We start from the raw sequence: 17344 nt of genomic DNA, 5'->3' as shown, positions 1-17344 counted from the left end.
ATTTGTGGGAAACTGTCAGCATTCACACAAGTGGACACGGCTTTAAATGAGACAGGAGTCAAAAGGACTGCTCAAAGCTGGTTCAATTATGCATAAATCTGTCTAATTTGTCGAGACATAATCACCGAGCATATCAGGGAGTCTTGACACAGAAAGCCGGCCATTCTCAGCTCAGCGGGACACCAGGGATCCCTGCATCTGCTGAGGCAGGCCAGAGGGAAAGATCCCAGACCTGTTTATTTTGATTCCAAACCCCCACACTGTTGCCACTTAATTACCATTTTAATTAGCAGGGGCTTGAGAATTAATAATCCTTCATCATATGGCTTTGGGCATGACATTTCATAATCCCTTTAGTCTGTTATGTATTCGGGGTCAGGCAGTAGATCAGACTGCAGCCACTATGAGTGTCTTCATGGACTATTTGTTTAGTCCATTTAATTGGTCTACGTTAAATTACAGACTCCTTGGAAGTTACATCACTTGAGTTGAATGTATTCGGAGTGTCTGTTGCTCAGATGATGAATGAAGACATCTGCTGTCTGGCGGAGCAAGGATGTTCTCAGGAAGTCACACAACTAGTGTCATTTGTAAGCTATGAAACAGACATGATGCAAGATACTCGGTTTCTTAAATAATGTTACTTTTTTATTGCATGTGGCTATTCAGAATCAATACAGTTTCTGTAGCAATGCTCATTACACTAAGTTTAAATTATCATTTCTAAGTAGCATCACAATGCAAATAATATGAAGCATATACAATGGAAGACAGAGAAAAAAAAAATGCTTAGGCATTGAAATAATCAAGCTTTCCATACTGAGAAACAACATTTGCATACAAACACTGCTGAAATTACTGTTAGGATTCAACAGCAAAAAAAACAAACAAAAAAAAAAAAACACTTTTCCATTTAAAGTTGGCAGAAAAAATTTCTACACAGTATTTATACATTTGGTTCCTTTCTGTAAACTAATCTTAAAAATTAAAAAAATGTAAATATTGCATATGCCATTTGTGAATTTGTACCTATCTTTGTAATATCAAATGAATTTTTTTTATTTTTTTGTATCATAGCATTATCAAATATCCTTGAAGTGGCATTTATCGTACAGTGTACATACTTTTACAAACATACTGAAGTATTAGAAAAGAAAAGCGCCAGGCCAAAGTTCAGGCTTTGGCAAGTACCTTCGTTAGTGCTTTAGTTGTTTGGGGGAAATTAATTCAAACACGTACCACACACATATATATAAGACATAAGTTATCATATTTAACTTAAAAACATCAGTTGCAATCTCTTTATACATTATGTACAGCTTTCTAGGCAAACGTTTTCATATACTGAAGTCAAGTTGTGTGTGTTGTACTTTGTTTCGTTTGCTTGCGGCGATCCGAATGACTCTTGCCTGTGTATCAGTCTGTTTGTGGATGTTTAGGCCGTGAGACCTCCAGAATACTCTACATTCAAACGTGTCTTGTGTTACAATCTAAGGAGTTTGTAAGTGCAAGACAAAGCATTGGTTCTGTCTGACGGTAGGGAGCAGCATTAATGGTGTCAGGCCTTCTGAGACGTCCCTGGATCTCTCACTCTCTCGAACGGCGGGCCGACGGGTGCGGATGTAAGGTGAAGGGAAGCCTGTGTGTTCAGAGCAGTGAGAGAGGGCGAGTCAGCAGAGGCTTCTGGGTTGGTACGGTGTAAAGCGTGCCTAGGCTTGGTGAGGTGCTCCTCTCTCTGACCTGAGGCGCACGACATCATTCATCTAGTGTACCGTAAGGGTTGTGTGTGCATCGCGTGTGGCTTCGATCCAAAACTGATGACTCCTCTGCTCTGGAAGCCTGCTTTGCATATGTGCGGGATGGCAGACAGGTGGCCACCTGACCGGTCCTTTATCAGCTCAGATAAATATTATTATATTAAAATCATTTAAATATCTGTGTAGAATGCAAAATAGCATTAATAGATCTTTAACTGCAGTGCAAGACGTTCCTCCGCTGCAGCACAAGACATTCAGGTACCATGACAAACAGTTATCTTTGATACTCTTGTGAGTGTATGCAGGTCCTCCAGGAAACACTGTTTGACAAGCACAGTCAGTAAGGCTTTGGATTGGTGTTGTTCTTTATGAAAACATTCACTTGTAAAAATAAATTAGTTTTTCTCAATATATATCTTTTTTGTGAGTCGTAACCTGGCTCGTTCTGAGGTAGGGTTTTCCAAGTGACTGCATTTTCCGATATCGAATTGTTGAGTAAATTTGTGAAATGCAAACCTCTGTGCAGTGTTGCAACCGCTTGTGCGCGAACACATGCGCACACGCCATCACACGGGGAGATAAATAAAGCGGCTTGTGTGACGGGTGTATGTGTGCAGATTGGATGTCTCTCTTCTTGTTTGTTTTGTTTTTGGGGTTGGAGGCCGGGGTGGGGGGTGGGGGGGGGCACTGGCCACTCGAAGTCCAGAACTCGTAACAAAACCAGTGGAAAAGATCAGTAACACAGAAATTAAGGAAAGAGATTGTTGTGGGTAACAGATGGACAGGAAGTCCCGCCTCTGTGTCTGTGAGTCATCCTCATGCCTCGCACTGGGGTCAAGTGTCTGTGTTGCCGTGACGACTGCCATTCGAATGGATTCGGGAGGTTAAAGATCAGCGGAGAGCTGAAGCAGCAGCAGCAGCAGCAGCGTGGTCCATCTGTCCACACGAGCACCTCCTCTCCTCCTCTCGACGGATAGAAGGGGTGAAGGAGCTTTAATGAGGAGACTGGATCTCTTTAGTCTGCAAGAAACAAGAGAGAGAGAGAAAGAAGCACATTAATACGATATCTATAAATATCCAGACAGAGAAAGAAAACCAAATGTTCCCCCGGGATCAACACGATCACGCTGCTGTCACATAACACAGCAGCCTTTTATGGGCACTCACTAATGCATTTTTCTGAAATACTATCATATTCCTCTGTGCCTTGTCTGAAAAATCTGCGCTTTTCACAGAGCAGTGTGTGTTTTTCCATGACCATTCGCATGTGATTTATACAGGAGGAATGAAGCTCGCTAGGGGGGATAAAAGGTTACATGCTCCCTCTCTCTCTCTCTCTCTCTCTCTCTCTTTTACCAATTAAGGAATGTGTGCTCTTTTGCTACGAGCAACAGAAGTGGCAGGTGCTCAGAGACAGCCGAGGGAAACACTCACTCACATCTAGCACTATGCAGCGGATGGAAAGAGCACAAAAATACAACACCTCCACTTCCACGCAACTCCACCTCAGATGTGTTTCTGCATGTTAAGCTGGAATATGGCAGGGGGGTTCAAACAGGGATATTGGGACCCCCAGTGGGCTACAAGGAGGTTCTTGTAAACTTTAGAAAATGTACTTTGGTAACCCTTAAAAATACATTATTTTACAGTCTTTTTTTTATCATTTATACAGTTTGATATTATTACTGTTAGCCATCAGTACAGTGTCCCGCACAAGACATGCAAGGAAAAATAATACGTAGTTCAAATCAATTCTTAATTTTTTAAATTCTTTAGTTAAATTGTGTAAATCATTTTACTAAATTAAAACAAGGGAATAAATGACTACAACATGCCCACTATTTAAATTAATGTATAACATGTGGCCATTAATTCATATAAAAATGCTTCATATACAATTTTAAACAATAGTTTGTGTGTGCACATTACCATGTAAACAATTTATACAATTAATGCAAGAATCCATCCTGTACGGAAAGTCTCATAAGAGAGAGAGAGAGAGAGAGAGAGAAGACACACATCAACTTCATGTTTGAAATGTAAATATTAAAGTGGCATTTGACAGTTGCTGCTGTCTGGGTTCTGTTTACAAGACTCGAGCTCTATCCTGACCCCTCACCCGTTGTACTTGTTCGTGAGGTTTCATTTGCATGCATGCCTCACACTGGACGGAAGTCTCTGCAAACACGAACCCCTAACGGGCCTGTCTTGACTGGCCAAACTCTAGCGCCGCCCCCCTTCCATCTCCTCCTCCTGCTTTTCATCTGCCTCGAACAAGAGGTGTTTTCATAGAGCGAGACTCGCTCTCACACACACTTAACAAACCCTTGATTCACGGCCAGCGGCTATACAGGATGCCATAATCGCTCCCATTATCTGGACTGCCCGCACACATTCCCAACACTTCCGCATGTGAGCCTGATAATCACAACATCCACTCCAACAGGGATGGAAGTGATTCCCATGAACGTCAGTAGGGCTGCACTGTCTCACAGAGAGCTGGGTGAAGTCAGGGAGGAGGGGCCAGCTAGAGGTCAAGCGGATTCATGGTCGTAAAGTGCCTCGTCTTTTCCTGCTCTTTGATACTTCCCTCTGTGTGCTATTACGAGGTATTACTCTTCCAGTTAAGTGCTGACAGATCTGTTTGCTCATGGCCAACTAGAGAAGAAAGAGAGAGAGAGAGAGCGACGGAGGGAGTAGGTGCTTTCCTGTTGTTCTTTCAACTTCACCGGCTGTGGGAAAAACAGCAGAAAACATGTTTACGCTGCTGTCTCACCCTGATGGTAACAAAAACACAACAACGTTACAAACTAATTATAAAAACTAGTTCTATTGCTGTTTGGGTCAAGTAGTTATTTTTCCAAACAGCATTTGGAAAAACCCTAAGAAACTGTTGGTTCCAGCCCTGGCTTCTGATTGGTCAGTGCATTGAATACATAATGCCAGGAGTAAACTTGTACTCTGAGAAGATTCATCACTGTTGTCCTATTAAGGAGTCGAAAACAAATGGCTCTTATGAGTTGATTCTTTTTAGAGAATCAAAAATGTCAAGTGAAACCAGTGCAGTCTGATTCACAGACAATTGATTTTTCTGAGCTGATTATTTTTAGCGATTCAAAAACAAACAGCAAAAACCAGTGTAGTCTAATAAGTTAAGAATTGTATATTTTCACATATTCACACAAGAGACGAAATCTTATTTTTCTATTGATTGTATTGCATTTTTATTTATATATGTTTTTATAATGGTAAAGAGTTCTGTAAAATGTGTGTCCAGTTTCAGGTCACCAATAAGTGGATAATGACCTTATCTACTGTTCTTTACTGTCACCACTGAGTACTTTAGAGACACCCCATCTAAAACAAAGGCACAATACTGACTACAGAAACATCAGAGTCACAGCACGGTGGAAACCTTGATGCAAACTTGAGCTCAGCTGCTCGTATCCAGACTCTCAGTGTACCGTGTCAGGTGGTCTGCTTTCGTCATGTATATAAATAGACTCAAAACAGACAAGAGATCTCTTTCCCCCTCTCGCTGATTCTCACATTCACACTGATGCCACAGAGCCAGAGTAATGTGAGATGTGTGTGTGTGCGGAGGTCAGAGAGGCAGCTTGAATTTCACAGAACTAATTAAGCAAGAGGAAGCTTGGCGATTCCATGGACGTCCCATTCTGATCCGGAAAGGCAGAAAAAACGGTGCCAATGAACGAGGAGGAAAGAAAGAGCCATGAGGTCATGGGACAAACACTCAACAGAGACACAGAGAGATGAAGGAGAAGAGGGAGGAACTAAATATAATATGTCTTTTTCAATATAAAATCAATATTTAAAATACAATATTGTGCTGTTATAGTCAAACAGTGGTTTTCAAGAACATTTTGATATACTATTATAGTGTTTCTTAATACTTCGATTTAATATTTTCAGTTACATTTTATTTTCAGCTTTAGTATTAGTAATTGTTTAGTAATTAGTAATCTCAGACACACACACACACACACACACACACATACAGTACAGACCAAAAGTTTGGAAACATTACTATTTTTTATGTTTATTCTGCTCATCAAGCCTGCATTTATTTGATCAAAAATACAGGACAATAATAGTTTTCTATTTGAATATACTTAACAAAATAATTTATTCCTGTGATGCAAAGCTGAATTTTCAGCATCATTACTCCAGCCTTCAGTGTCACATGTAACATCAGTCGATCACATGATCATTTAGAAATCATTCTAATATTCTGATTTATTATGAGTGTTGGAAACAGTTCTGCTGTCTAATATATCTGATCAATAAAAGGTTAAAAAGAACTGCATTTATAAAAATAAAAATAAAAATTAAAAAAAATCGAATAATATATTTTCTTTACTATCACTTTTTATCAATTCAACACATCCTTGCTGAATAAAAGTATTAATTTTATTTTAAAAAAGAAAGAAAAAAATTACTGATCAGTAGTGTAGTGTATATTGTTATTACAAAATATTTATATTTTAAAAACATAGCTTTTTTTATTCATCAAAGTATCCTAAAAAAGTATCACATGTTCTGAAAAAATATTAAGCAGCAGAACTGTTTCCAACTTTGATAATGAATCATCATATTAGAATGATTTCTAAAGGATCATGTGATAATGATCCTAAAAAATCAGCTTTGCATCACAGAAATAAATGATAATTTAAAGTATAATAAATTTAAAAACAATTATTTTAAATTGCAATAATATTTCACAATATTAATTTTTTTTCTGTATTTTTGATCAAATAAATGCACGCTTGATGAGCAGAAGAAACTTCTTTCAAAAACATTCAAAATAGTAATGTTTCCAATCTTTTGGTCTGTACTGTATACACACACACACACACACACGGTTTATTATATATATATATATATATATATATATATATATATATATATATATATATATATATATATTTAATATGATAACTATAAATTGGAATTAATGTGAAAAAGGAAAAAAGAACTGACATGACTGATGCAAAAACTCTGTTTACTTAAGATTAATCAAATTCAGTATCAAAATCAGAACATTACATAACTACAATTTAACAATTTTAAATAAGACCAAAACAGAATTCTGTAGGAAATTCTGCTTCTAACAGTTCAATAAGTAAATATTAGTCAATCGATATTAAAGTTAAATGTAAATATGCTCAAATTCAAATATGAGTAAGAGCAGATGGAGGCCAGAAGTGGGAGGTCTTGTTGGACCCTCTGACCTCAAATTCCCTCCCCCATCTCTCTCCCTCTCGTTTTGTCTCTCAGAGTGATCTCTCAAACTATGAGCGTCTTCAGATCTACATAGCGGAGTGCAACATATCAAATTTACAACACTGAAACTTCCCTGTATCTGTGTGAGAAATCAGTATTTAAAGGAGCTGTCAACAGTTCAAGTCAACAGCCTGTGAACCCGCTGCCCCATCCCCAAAAACTATCCCCTCTCTACACACACATTTGTCCTGCAACTCATTTTTTATTTATTTCACACAGGTTAAATTAAGCCCCCTGCAGCCAGGCCTGGCCGGGAACAGTCTGTCGTTCTCACACACATAAAACACACAACTGTTCTCACACACAAGGCATATTTACAGTAGTCAGAAAAGAAGTTGAGTGATGACTGTACTGTCAACATGTGCTAGCGTTACTAATTTATCAATGCCAGTCTCATATATCATAGATGGGGGGTTTCAGTTTTAACCCCTGGGGTAGAAATAATGTCTCTGTTCAGCTTCATTCAGTATCTTCCAGTGTTACTCCCATTAGGGATGTTCACACTGACAGCGATTTGTAGCAGCAAATCCACATTAACCAAATTAGCTCAACGAATATGTTACAGTTTAAATGTCAATATCAAATTGTAATCTGTAACTTTACAGTGACAGAAAGAGTCTGGACATCATCAGAGGCAGAGGGATGTACTGTATGCATGGTGTGATGCTCTTCATGTGTAAATGTCACGGCCTAATCTCATAACACTTCAGCCAACTAAGCCAACAGAGCTCGGCGGTCGAATGGAAATAGACGAGAGTCAATGAATAAGAAAGTGTGTGCATAAGGGTGTGTGAGCTCAACAGATCCCACACTTGTTCCCTTTTAAACAAACCCAAAAAGCTTGCAAAGATAATGCCCAAACAGCCATTGAAATTCATTTGATGACAGTAAAGCATCGGTATATATTCTGCTCCCCTGCCACACACACACACACACACACACACACACACACACACACTCAGATCACTTAGCTCAGCAGGGGAGAAAAGGGGCATTCATTCAGAATCAGGCCACATACCATGCAATTATTCCCACACACGGCACATGCTCTTAAAGAGCATCCAATGCAGATTTCAGATGATATATTCCAGCCACATCCCAATCATTCCCACATGCTAAACACACGCACATAAAGGAGATTTTAAATGTGCAGGATGCCAACATTAAGTGTTATGTTAAATGCTATATACTTTACATGCATACACAAAAACGATGGAATTATGAATGTACTAGGTATGTCCAGATGTTTCTGTTTTCTATAGATGCATACTATCCCGAGAAAAATAGGTGATGTTCAACATGAAGTTATTACTTGTGATTACATCTCACAAAAACATTAGAAATGTGTTGTTTTAGTGGTGATTATTATTACTGTATTGCAGTATTTTAAAGGGGTCACATGATGTTGCACATTATTTGGTGTAATGCAATGTGTTTATGTGGTTTAAGGTTAAAAAAAAACACATTATTTTCCACATAATGTGCATTATTGTTGCTCCTCTATGACCCGCCTTTCTGAAACGTGTAGATTTTTACAAAGCTCATCGTTCTGAAAAGCAAGGTGTGCTCTGATTGGTCAGCTATCCAGTGTGATGTGATTGGCTGAATGCCTCACATCATATGACCCCTTTAGTATTAGAATAAAGTGTCAGAACAACAAATATTACTGTGATAGCATGTTATATATATATATATATATATATATATATATATATATATATATATATATATATATAAAATAGACCTAATTTTCTTTAGGTTATTCTATTGATTGTGAGGTGAAAATCACCCATACATGTGTGTGTGTGTGTGTGTGTGCCATTTACTTGGTCACTATATAAAGCTGCTCAACAATGTCTAATCTGTGGCAGCATGTAATCCGCTTTATCTGTGCTGCTAAAAGTAGGGAGCAGTGAGAACATTTAACAGAACATCTTGGATGAGTTTAACACTCTAATATCTGCTACAATAGCAGGCACTTACAGAGTCAGCAACAACATCAACAGGACTAAGAGGTGAATGAGGACATGAAGAGGGAGACAGAGGATGGGGAGGCAGATTCAGAGTGATGAATGGAGATAGACAGAGAACGGAAGAAATTAAAATAATACCTCGAATAATCCGAGGAGATATTAAACAAAGATTTTGATGGAGGAGAGACAGTACGATGATGGACTACAATTCAAAGGAATAGGTGTTTGTTTTGATGGGGGATTTGTCATCTAAGCCTGCTCTCTAGAAATAAAAGCAGGCAAACTGAAAGACACAATCTCACTTTTCAATTAAATCAAGTCCATCAAAGCAGAAGGGGGTGGGGCTTAAAAGAGATTTCACTTTTATTTCAAGCTTGTGCCAACTATTTTCACTGGTTATCTGACGGTTTCTCCCTGTATGTCTCTCTGAGCTGTTGTGTGAGGCAGCAGATGGTCGCTAATCATTCGAGTATTGTCAGGGCTCTGATGGGCCTGATAACCACTGTGCACTGCTTGGAATGGCAGGTGCAAGACCCTGGCCCTCACCATCTGCTGTCCCGGCCCATAACACACACTATTTTCAGGGGGGAAGCTTCTTAGGAAGCCTTTCACAGACACACTCAGCTCTCTGAGATGAGTTCTTGAGATGTCCTAATGGTAATTATTATTATAATTATTATTATTTATTTTTTTAAGACATTGTTTACTCTCTTATAAATAAAAGATAGCTAAAAAGATAGGTCTTAATGCTGATCTCTAGCCATCTATATGCAAAGCCATTGATTTACAACGCACTGGAGGTGTATTTTAACATTCAATGACTCGGTGAAGACGAGATATAAAAACACTGAAATAAATACGACAGAGTGTGACAAAAACCAATCAGTCTTAACGAGATGAAACGTGATCATGAACCTGAGTCAAACATCCTGCACACTATGTAAATATGTAGTCGTGTTTGTCAAAGTATGCGTCTGCTTGCCATTCACAAATGTACTATTCAAATGAGTGTGTAAAAGTGTCAGGAGGAGGGAAGGAGTGGGATGTGGCATTACAGATGCTGCCGTAGTAAACAGAGCGAAGCCTATCCGTGCTCTCATGCTCGGTGGATCCCGGACTGGTGCAAGTTCCTATCAGGAAGACGAGCAGGCCATTCTACAGAAATAAGAGCTCTGTTCTGTCTTTGCGGCTCATCTTTTGTTTTAGTGGAATGTTGTCGGTGACCAATCACAGGGCAGGGTGGCTGAGTGCTAGCGGGTGTGTGTCAATGTTTGTGCAAGTTTTCTTTGTGGTCTCCTCCCACTGTCCCACAGGGCTTCCGTGGCCTGCGGCTATGTCTTTCTGCTCCGTCCACTTGTGGAGGTAAACAGAGAACTGCAAAAACACCTGCTCCGCCAGCACCAACTCTCTCAAACACACCCTAGAGAGCATAATTGAGCTTCTGATGTTGTCTGTATGCCTTGTACAGTGTATGAGCTGTTTTAAGAGGCTTCTGCTTCTAGACTCTTTTGTGAAGTGTCATTCATCAGACAAGTCGCTCTTGGCCTTCGAGTGTAATCTTTCACCTTGACTTTGTGTCAGTGCAAGGGTCTCATTAAAGTGTAGAGTACTCATTTGTTTCACTTCTATACATCCTCCATGCAATCCCACGTATGCAAAGTCATGCTTGACAAGAAAAACACCTATCTTGTTACTTGTTTTAGTGTGTAACGTTCACGTGAGCCTATAATCTGTGTCTATCAGCACACATTTATCTCTGAGCTACACAAACAACTTTGTTTTTCAAGTCCTGCTGAAAAACGAAAGCTGGGTCATTCCTTAAAAGAAACCTGGCAGGTTGGAAAAACAAGCCGACCTTAACCTCTCCGAACGACCTTTGCACACGTTCTGCATTCCAGTCTTGAAACCCTCAACCTGAAAACTGATAAACAACTGACTCACTTGTTTGTAGCTGAGCTACTGTTCACTCAAGTATGAAACAATGACTAATTCTGATTCAGAGAATGAGTCAAGGTATGATGCAAATATTAGGAATGATTTCTCTTTTGCTGGATTATTGACATGCGGATATGAGATCTCTCTTTTACATTTACTTCCTCTAAATCTGACCACATCCCACAGATCCCTCATCCTCACACTATTGTCAACAAAATGAACATTTCAACAAAAAACAGCTCCAGTGCAGAGGGATAAAACTTTTAACTGACCTGTTTTCATCCAAAACACTGCACGGATGAAGCGATCATTCTCTGAGAATAAAAACTGCGCCACAGCTTTTAAAGAGGCTTTTGCATCATTCTGACTCTCAAGTTGCTCAATTAGCTCTTACACATTCATCTGGTGCACAAGTAATTTGCTGTTATTTAAGCAAGAAACGAACTGTCATGTCATACTGGGGCACATTAACACTGCTAAATCATTATTCTGAATAATTCAGAGCATAACGTTTGAAAATAGTGTAAAAGGAATAACACTAAGCATTAACTAATGAAGGTAGTGAGATTGCACATTACCACTTATCTCTCTTTTTTCATTCTGAAAGCTTACCTTTTACTGTTGTTGCCGTCTCCTTGAACCCAAGCCTGGCATACGGACTGGCGTGTATTCCATTGATGCCCTCTTTACAGCAGCTGGTAGCTTTGAACCGGACAAGAGAATCACATCTGGTAAGTCCTCCATCCATCAAGTTTAAGGCAATGTAGTTAAGTCCATTCTGGAAGCCAGTTGACGTCTCCCTGCACATGGGACTGTTATACTCTTCATCCGATCCTTCGCTGTTCCTCACAGAAACGGACACGTTCTCCACAGAGGCCGAACCATGCCGCCTGGCATCGTGTGCGGAGGAGGGAAAAACTGGTGTTACGGTGGTGGTTGATGAGAATGTCTCCGAACTGTGCCGCCTGCGCCCCTGGGGGTCGGCACGAATCACCTTGGCCCCTCGGTCAGGGTCCACCAAGGCCAGAGTGGTGCCATGCAGCAGAAAAGCCTCAACGGCAGGCACTCCCACAGTCTCTTCCAGGGTCAGCCTCTGCAAGCAAGAGGATGGGTTGATGGTCTGGACACCTTCGGAGGGCTGCGTGACAGGCTGCAGAGGGGAAGCAGGCACGCCGAACGTCATCTCTGTGTAATCGTCTTTAGCTCTGTCAACCGTGCCCGCTGGTGCCACCTGTGCAGTGAGGTGGTACCTTTCATCTTCCACCTCTTCCTCAGGGTGGGCGGGGCAGGATGTGAGCTTTGGAAACGGCTCCAAACGATTAGATGGAGCAGCGTTTCCAGATTTGGGTGATAGCGAACTCACATCAATGTTCATGTAATCAGAGAGGGGGGACGTCCTGTGATCAGCGGATGATCCGAGAGATGAGGCTGGGCTCACGGAGGAAGCAGTGGAGGGGGGAGTGCAACTTTCAGCAACATGTCCAAAGTCTATGTCTATGTACTCGCCAGGACTTTTTGGCTCAGAGGGGAGAGGATGCTCATTCATGCTAGGCAATGTTTGGAACATGTCCAGGGAGAGGCGGGTGGGCCGGCTCATCCTGTGCCGGAGGATGAGACTGTCTGTGCGGCTTTGTCTTAGAGGTGATGGGGCAGGGGTGGATGCTGTGCTTACTGACTCCTCTGTTATCCTGTGACTTTGAGGATTCATGACAACATACTGATCATTGTCCCCATCCTTTAGAACCTGCTGGGGCCTCTGACAATGGGGCAGAGAGTTAAACGAGTGAAGCTGTCGGAGACAGGGTGACTGCTCCATACCCACAGGGCTCAGGTAGTAATCTGGTGGCGTGACCGAATCTATAGGGGACATGTTGAGGTATTCACCATTCGTCAGTTTCCCATCAGAGCTGTCGATGGAGAGTTTAGTGCCGCACAGCATCCTTATGTAGCCACTGTCATCCAGAGAACAGCTGCTGGGGGAATTGGTTCTGTAACCATTAGCTATAGTGAGGGGGTGCGTCCTGGGGTTGATTATCTGCTTCGGAGCAGAAACGCACATTGGGCTCATAGGCATGTAGTTGTCAGCCTTCCCCCCTTGTGGAGCCACACCTGGCGTCATTGGCATGTAGCCATCGTCACCCAGATTACTGCTGGAACTTTTCAGTAACCATCCGATTTCAATGTCCCCGTAATCCTCAGGATATGTGACCTTTGGGGATGCGGTGTGAGAGCTGCGCCCCGAATGGCCTCCAGTTCTGTAAGTGGCTCTCATGAGTGTGTATTCATCCAGTGAACCTGAGGACACTTGTGATGGCACCCTCTTCTGGTAAGGCATGGTGAGAGAGTGTGTCCTCTTCCTGTAAGCATTCTCCAAATCTCCTTTGCCTTCCTCAGCTGCTGCCCGGACGCTCCGCCGTCCACGGCTGTTTGGCCTCTCCATAATCATGTATCCGTGCAGGTTGCTGCCCTCCTCTGAGGGGGGTGTGTCAGCAAGTGACTCAGGTGTGTTGCTTCGGTTTGCTGCTAAAAGGTGCCGTATATCACCCGGACTGGAGCCACACTCATCGCAGGAGATAAAGCCAGCATCGCTTGGGGAGCCCGAAATGGAAGCAGTGCTGCTGGAGGGGCGAGGGCCACTTTCTATGTTACTGCTGCAGGACAGGCTGACAGGGCTGGCAGCAGATGGAGGGGAGTGAGACACAGGCATGCACATGGATCTGCTGTGCTGCAGGGATGACGACTCGAATGTTCTGTATGGGCGAGCTGTCACTGTGTTGGAGCGGCTCAAATGCGTCCTGTTTACGCACGGGCTGATGGGGCTGCCTGTATTTCCGTCACCCTCGCTCGCAGTGCGGAACCTACAGGACGTCAGTTTCGTCACGGGAGACGTCGCTGCCATGCTGTCGGTGCGCGAGCGCCGCTGCAGCCCGGTTTGACTCGGCGGGAGATTGTTAAAGTGCCGCCTGGTGGGCACAGAGATGGGGTTAGTACCCGAGGACTGGCTTTTGCTGCGCGGGCGGAACTCTGACATCTCTTTCATGGCTTTCATCGCCTGCAAAATAGTCTCGTGAATGTTTTGCGCCACCACCGAGTCATCCGCCTGCATCCACAACTCGCCGGGTCCGATCGACGCGGACCGGCCCACCTCGATGAAGAAGAAGCTGTCCGAGTGTCCGCATCGGCGGATGTTCATCAGCTGTAAAATCACCGACGCCGCCTCCGTGTTGAGTTTGACGAAGCTGATCGTCCGGCTGCTTAAACACAGCCTGTAAACGCCCGTTAAGTTCCTGCACTGTCCGAGTCCTTTGGATTTTAAGTTGACCTGCCAAACCTCCTTGTAAGTGGCGGTGACAGGCGTTATCACGCCGTAGTTTGCCTCATCAAAGCCGACGAGGGATGACGCCGAATTATTCGCGGAGCTGTCGCTCACTTTCCCCTCGTTCATTAAATCCGTTAAGACCGAGTACCAGTCCTCCTGTTCCTGCTCGTTTTCGGCAGCCACGGCAAAATACTCGTCCTTGGTGTAAAGGGCGATCAGGTGTTTGTGTTTGGCATCGGCTCTCTTGTTGATGTTCAGGCACGAGTCCAAAGGTATAACCCGTTTAGCAGCCGACTTGTTTTTCCATTTCTTCTCGCTCTCGTAATACTCCAGCCGGGCGCGACAGCCCTCGCTCGGCTCCCTCAGCACAAAAAACCGCTTGTGTCCGTGCTTCTGTTTCCTCAATAAGCCGCATTTCTTAACGTGGTTGTTGTTCTTCACGGTCATATTTGAAATCAGCTGTCCTCCCGTCGGCGGCGGACTCGCCATTCTCATATGCTGTGAAGAAAAACTCTCACTTTTGCTCAACTTGTGCTGTCAATCAGTTTTAATCCTGTCAGACTCTCTTATGGACCCGGCTCGGAGTGCGCGTTCGCTGCGTGGAGCGGTTTAACAGTAAATAACATGTTGTTCACTAAGTGACTGGAGTGAAGAGGAAAAAACAACATGTGACGTCCTACACATCCAAGCTTTGGTTTAAAAAAAAAAAAATACGCACACACACTAGGCGGTGCAACCTTCGGGGGAAGGTGCACCTATGACCCGCCCCTTTAACAGCTCATTGGGTTCATTGGTGGAAATGTTTGATTGATAGTAAAGCGAACCAATCACGTTCTACTCCTATTCGCCGCTCCGCCCCCACTGGAACAACCCAAGACACCAGAGGATTGTCAGAGCATCGCAACCCACTGTGCGTGCTGCTCAGATAGCCGCTCAGTTATACGGTATTATATTTTGCTCAAATAGCCTACGGAATAAAATGACTGCGAATAGTTTATGATTTTAATATTGTGTGGTCGTTTTAGGGAACAGCTGGGGTGCTTAAAACAAGCAGTAAGTACTGACTAGAGGCGCAAGTTTCCCTGTTTTGTAATTCGTCGTTAATTACGTCTCGTTTTGTGTTCAATTCGTTTAAGGTTCTGTAAAGTCAAACCTCTGATAAGCTACTGAATGCGTTTCAGCTCAGAATGTCGTAAAAGCCTACATTAATATTGTTAAGTTCCGTCATGAAACTTGCAATGTAATTACTATTAAATTATCTGCACATTTCCTTATGTATGTCTTTCTAATGAAACTGCAATAGCAAAATTCCTGCCTTTTTTATTATGTGTGTGTGTTATATATGTTATTATTATTATTATTATTATTATTATAAAGCCATTTCCAAATGTACCGTAAACTAGCATAACCCATTTTTTATTTTAATTATAATGCTGTTGGTTTTATTTTGTAGCCTACATTTTATTATTGATCAAGTCAGTATAAGCATCATCTCTGCTCTGACGCATCATAAAATTAATATGCAATGCGCGTGACTTTTTTTTCTGTATACACTATTGACCTCGTTATACTGACGCAGTCGGTTCAAGACGAATCATTTAACTGAGACTATAGTCTAGCACATACAGATAGATAGATAGATAGATAGATAGATAGATAGATAGATAGATAGATAGATAGATAGATAGATAGATAGATAGATAGATAAGTTTGTGGAGCATCCTCGTTATGTAACTCAACCGGTGCTCTATATGCTGTGTACAGAGTCTGGGTGCGTCTTGTGTTACGCGACTGCCTCTAGCGTTCCCGAACATTGTGTGTGTGTGTGTGTGTGTGTGTGTGTGTTGTGTTTGCCTTCCACTACAAGATTCTTTCCGGTCATTGCCTTTTCCTCATACTCCTCCTTCACAAAGTATGAACAACACCCCACCTACACTGCAAACGAGCGACGCGACAAAACAAGACGCTCCCGATGAATGAACTGCAAACACTTCGTGGGCAAGACAAAGTTAAAATATAGTGCGAGCGTTGTAGTTTGACGCGTCGGCGGCGTCGCTCACTAGTATATCCCATGGTGTATTTATATAACATAAATGAAGCATTTAAACCCAGTGTAGAAGAATGCCAGCGAAAGTGTGTCAGTATGTTCGTGTGGAAACAGCAGAGCATCAGTTCTGCTCTAGATTTTGGTGGGTATCAGTGATGACGCTGCGATGCAGGTCTGCTGAGGGTTGAGTACGTCAGTGACTGACTATGTACGTAGACGGAGCGATGCTTACACTCTCAGATGAACTGAACTGTACTGTCTAGCTGTACGTTACCCAATAAGAGCACACAACTCCCGGGGAAAAATGTCTCATCTGATCGAAAAAAAAAGACTATTTCATTATCTCTCTTTTTTTTTTTTTTGCAGGCATTTCTCCATGTCTGTTTAGAGTGAAATGTTTTGGTCTAGGTTATGCATTGTGCTCTTAACTTTCACACTGAAAAGTGAAAGGAGTTCTTAATATGTATATAATAAAAAGTGTATGTATTTTATATTATATAAGCCTAATATGTGTGTGTAATATTTAAGACTAGCCTGTACTGTTTTCTACAGATCATTAAAGTAAACCTTAATATGGGAAGTGTGTTTGTCTCATTTAATTAACCCGTGATTGTCATCTTATAAATGGTCTAGTGTGAATGGCCTTGAAAAAAGTCCCTTAGGAATTGAAGACCTTTCCTTATTCGCATGCTCTGAGCAAACAGAGTTTTTGCTGTCTCAGCTCTTTAGATAGCCTCCTTATTTGTTTATGAGGTCAATTATACAGGTCTGTGAATGGGTCAATCAGGTCAACAATCCACTGATTTTACAGGAATGAAAATGAAATCAAAATATAGTACTGATTACTTCTGTCATTTGCCCATAAATAACTTTCAATGGCTCAGTTGTGGGCTAAGAGCCACCGGCCCAGTAATTTATAATGTCGCTGACACACTGTCATCCTCAGTAAGCAAATTATATGTTTGAATTAAGCAGGTATGTATGTCACGTGAGACCTCCTAGGATTCAT

The 17344-nt window shown here is 42.0% G+C and overlaps 1 protein-coding gene across 1 annotated transcript; it reads right to left on the bottom strand.

The window, feature by feature from the left end:
- Nucleotides 1–965: 965 nt before the first annotated feature.
- On the bottom strand, nucleotides 966–16853 carry LOC113053641 (insulin receptor substrate 2-like). Its single transcript, XM_026218815.1, has 2 exons — nucleotides 11582–16853; nucleotides 966–2777 (listed from the first exon to the last, which is right to left on the bottom strand). The coding sequence occupies exons 1-2, from the start codon at nucleotides 14781–14783 to the stop codon at nucleotides 2773–2775; spliced, it is 3207 nt and encodes a 1068-aa protein (XP_026074600.1). The 5' UTR covers nucleotides 14784–16853; the 3' UTR covers nucleotides 966–2772.
- Nucleotides 16854–17344: the final 491 nt, after the last annotated feature.

The sequence above is a fragment of the Carassius auratus genome, chromosome 34 (assembly GCF_003368295.1).
Source record: "Carassius auratus strain Wakin chromosome 34, ASM336829v1, whole genome shotgun sequence".
NCBI classification, from domain to species: domain Eukaryota; kingdom Metazoa; phylum Chordata; class Actinopteri; order Cypriniformes; family Cyprinidae; genus Carassius; species Carassius auratus.
Note: the sequence above shows the minus strand (reverse complement) of the source record. Positions and strands in the feature narration are given on the sequence as shown.

What these genes read in the sequence shown, in the direction of transcription:
- LOC113053641 (XM_026218815.1), bottom strand. Translation starts at nt 14,783, where the DNA reads ATGAGAATGGCGAGTCCGCCGCCGACGGGAGGACAGCTGATTTCAAAT.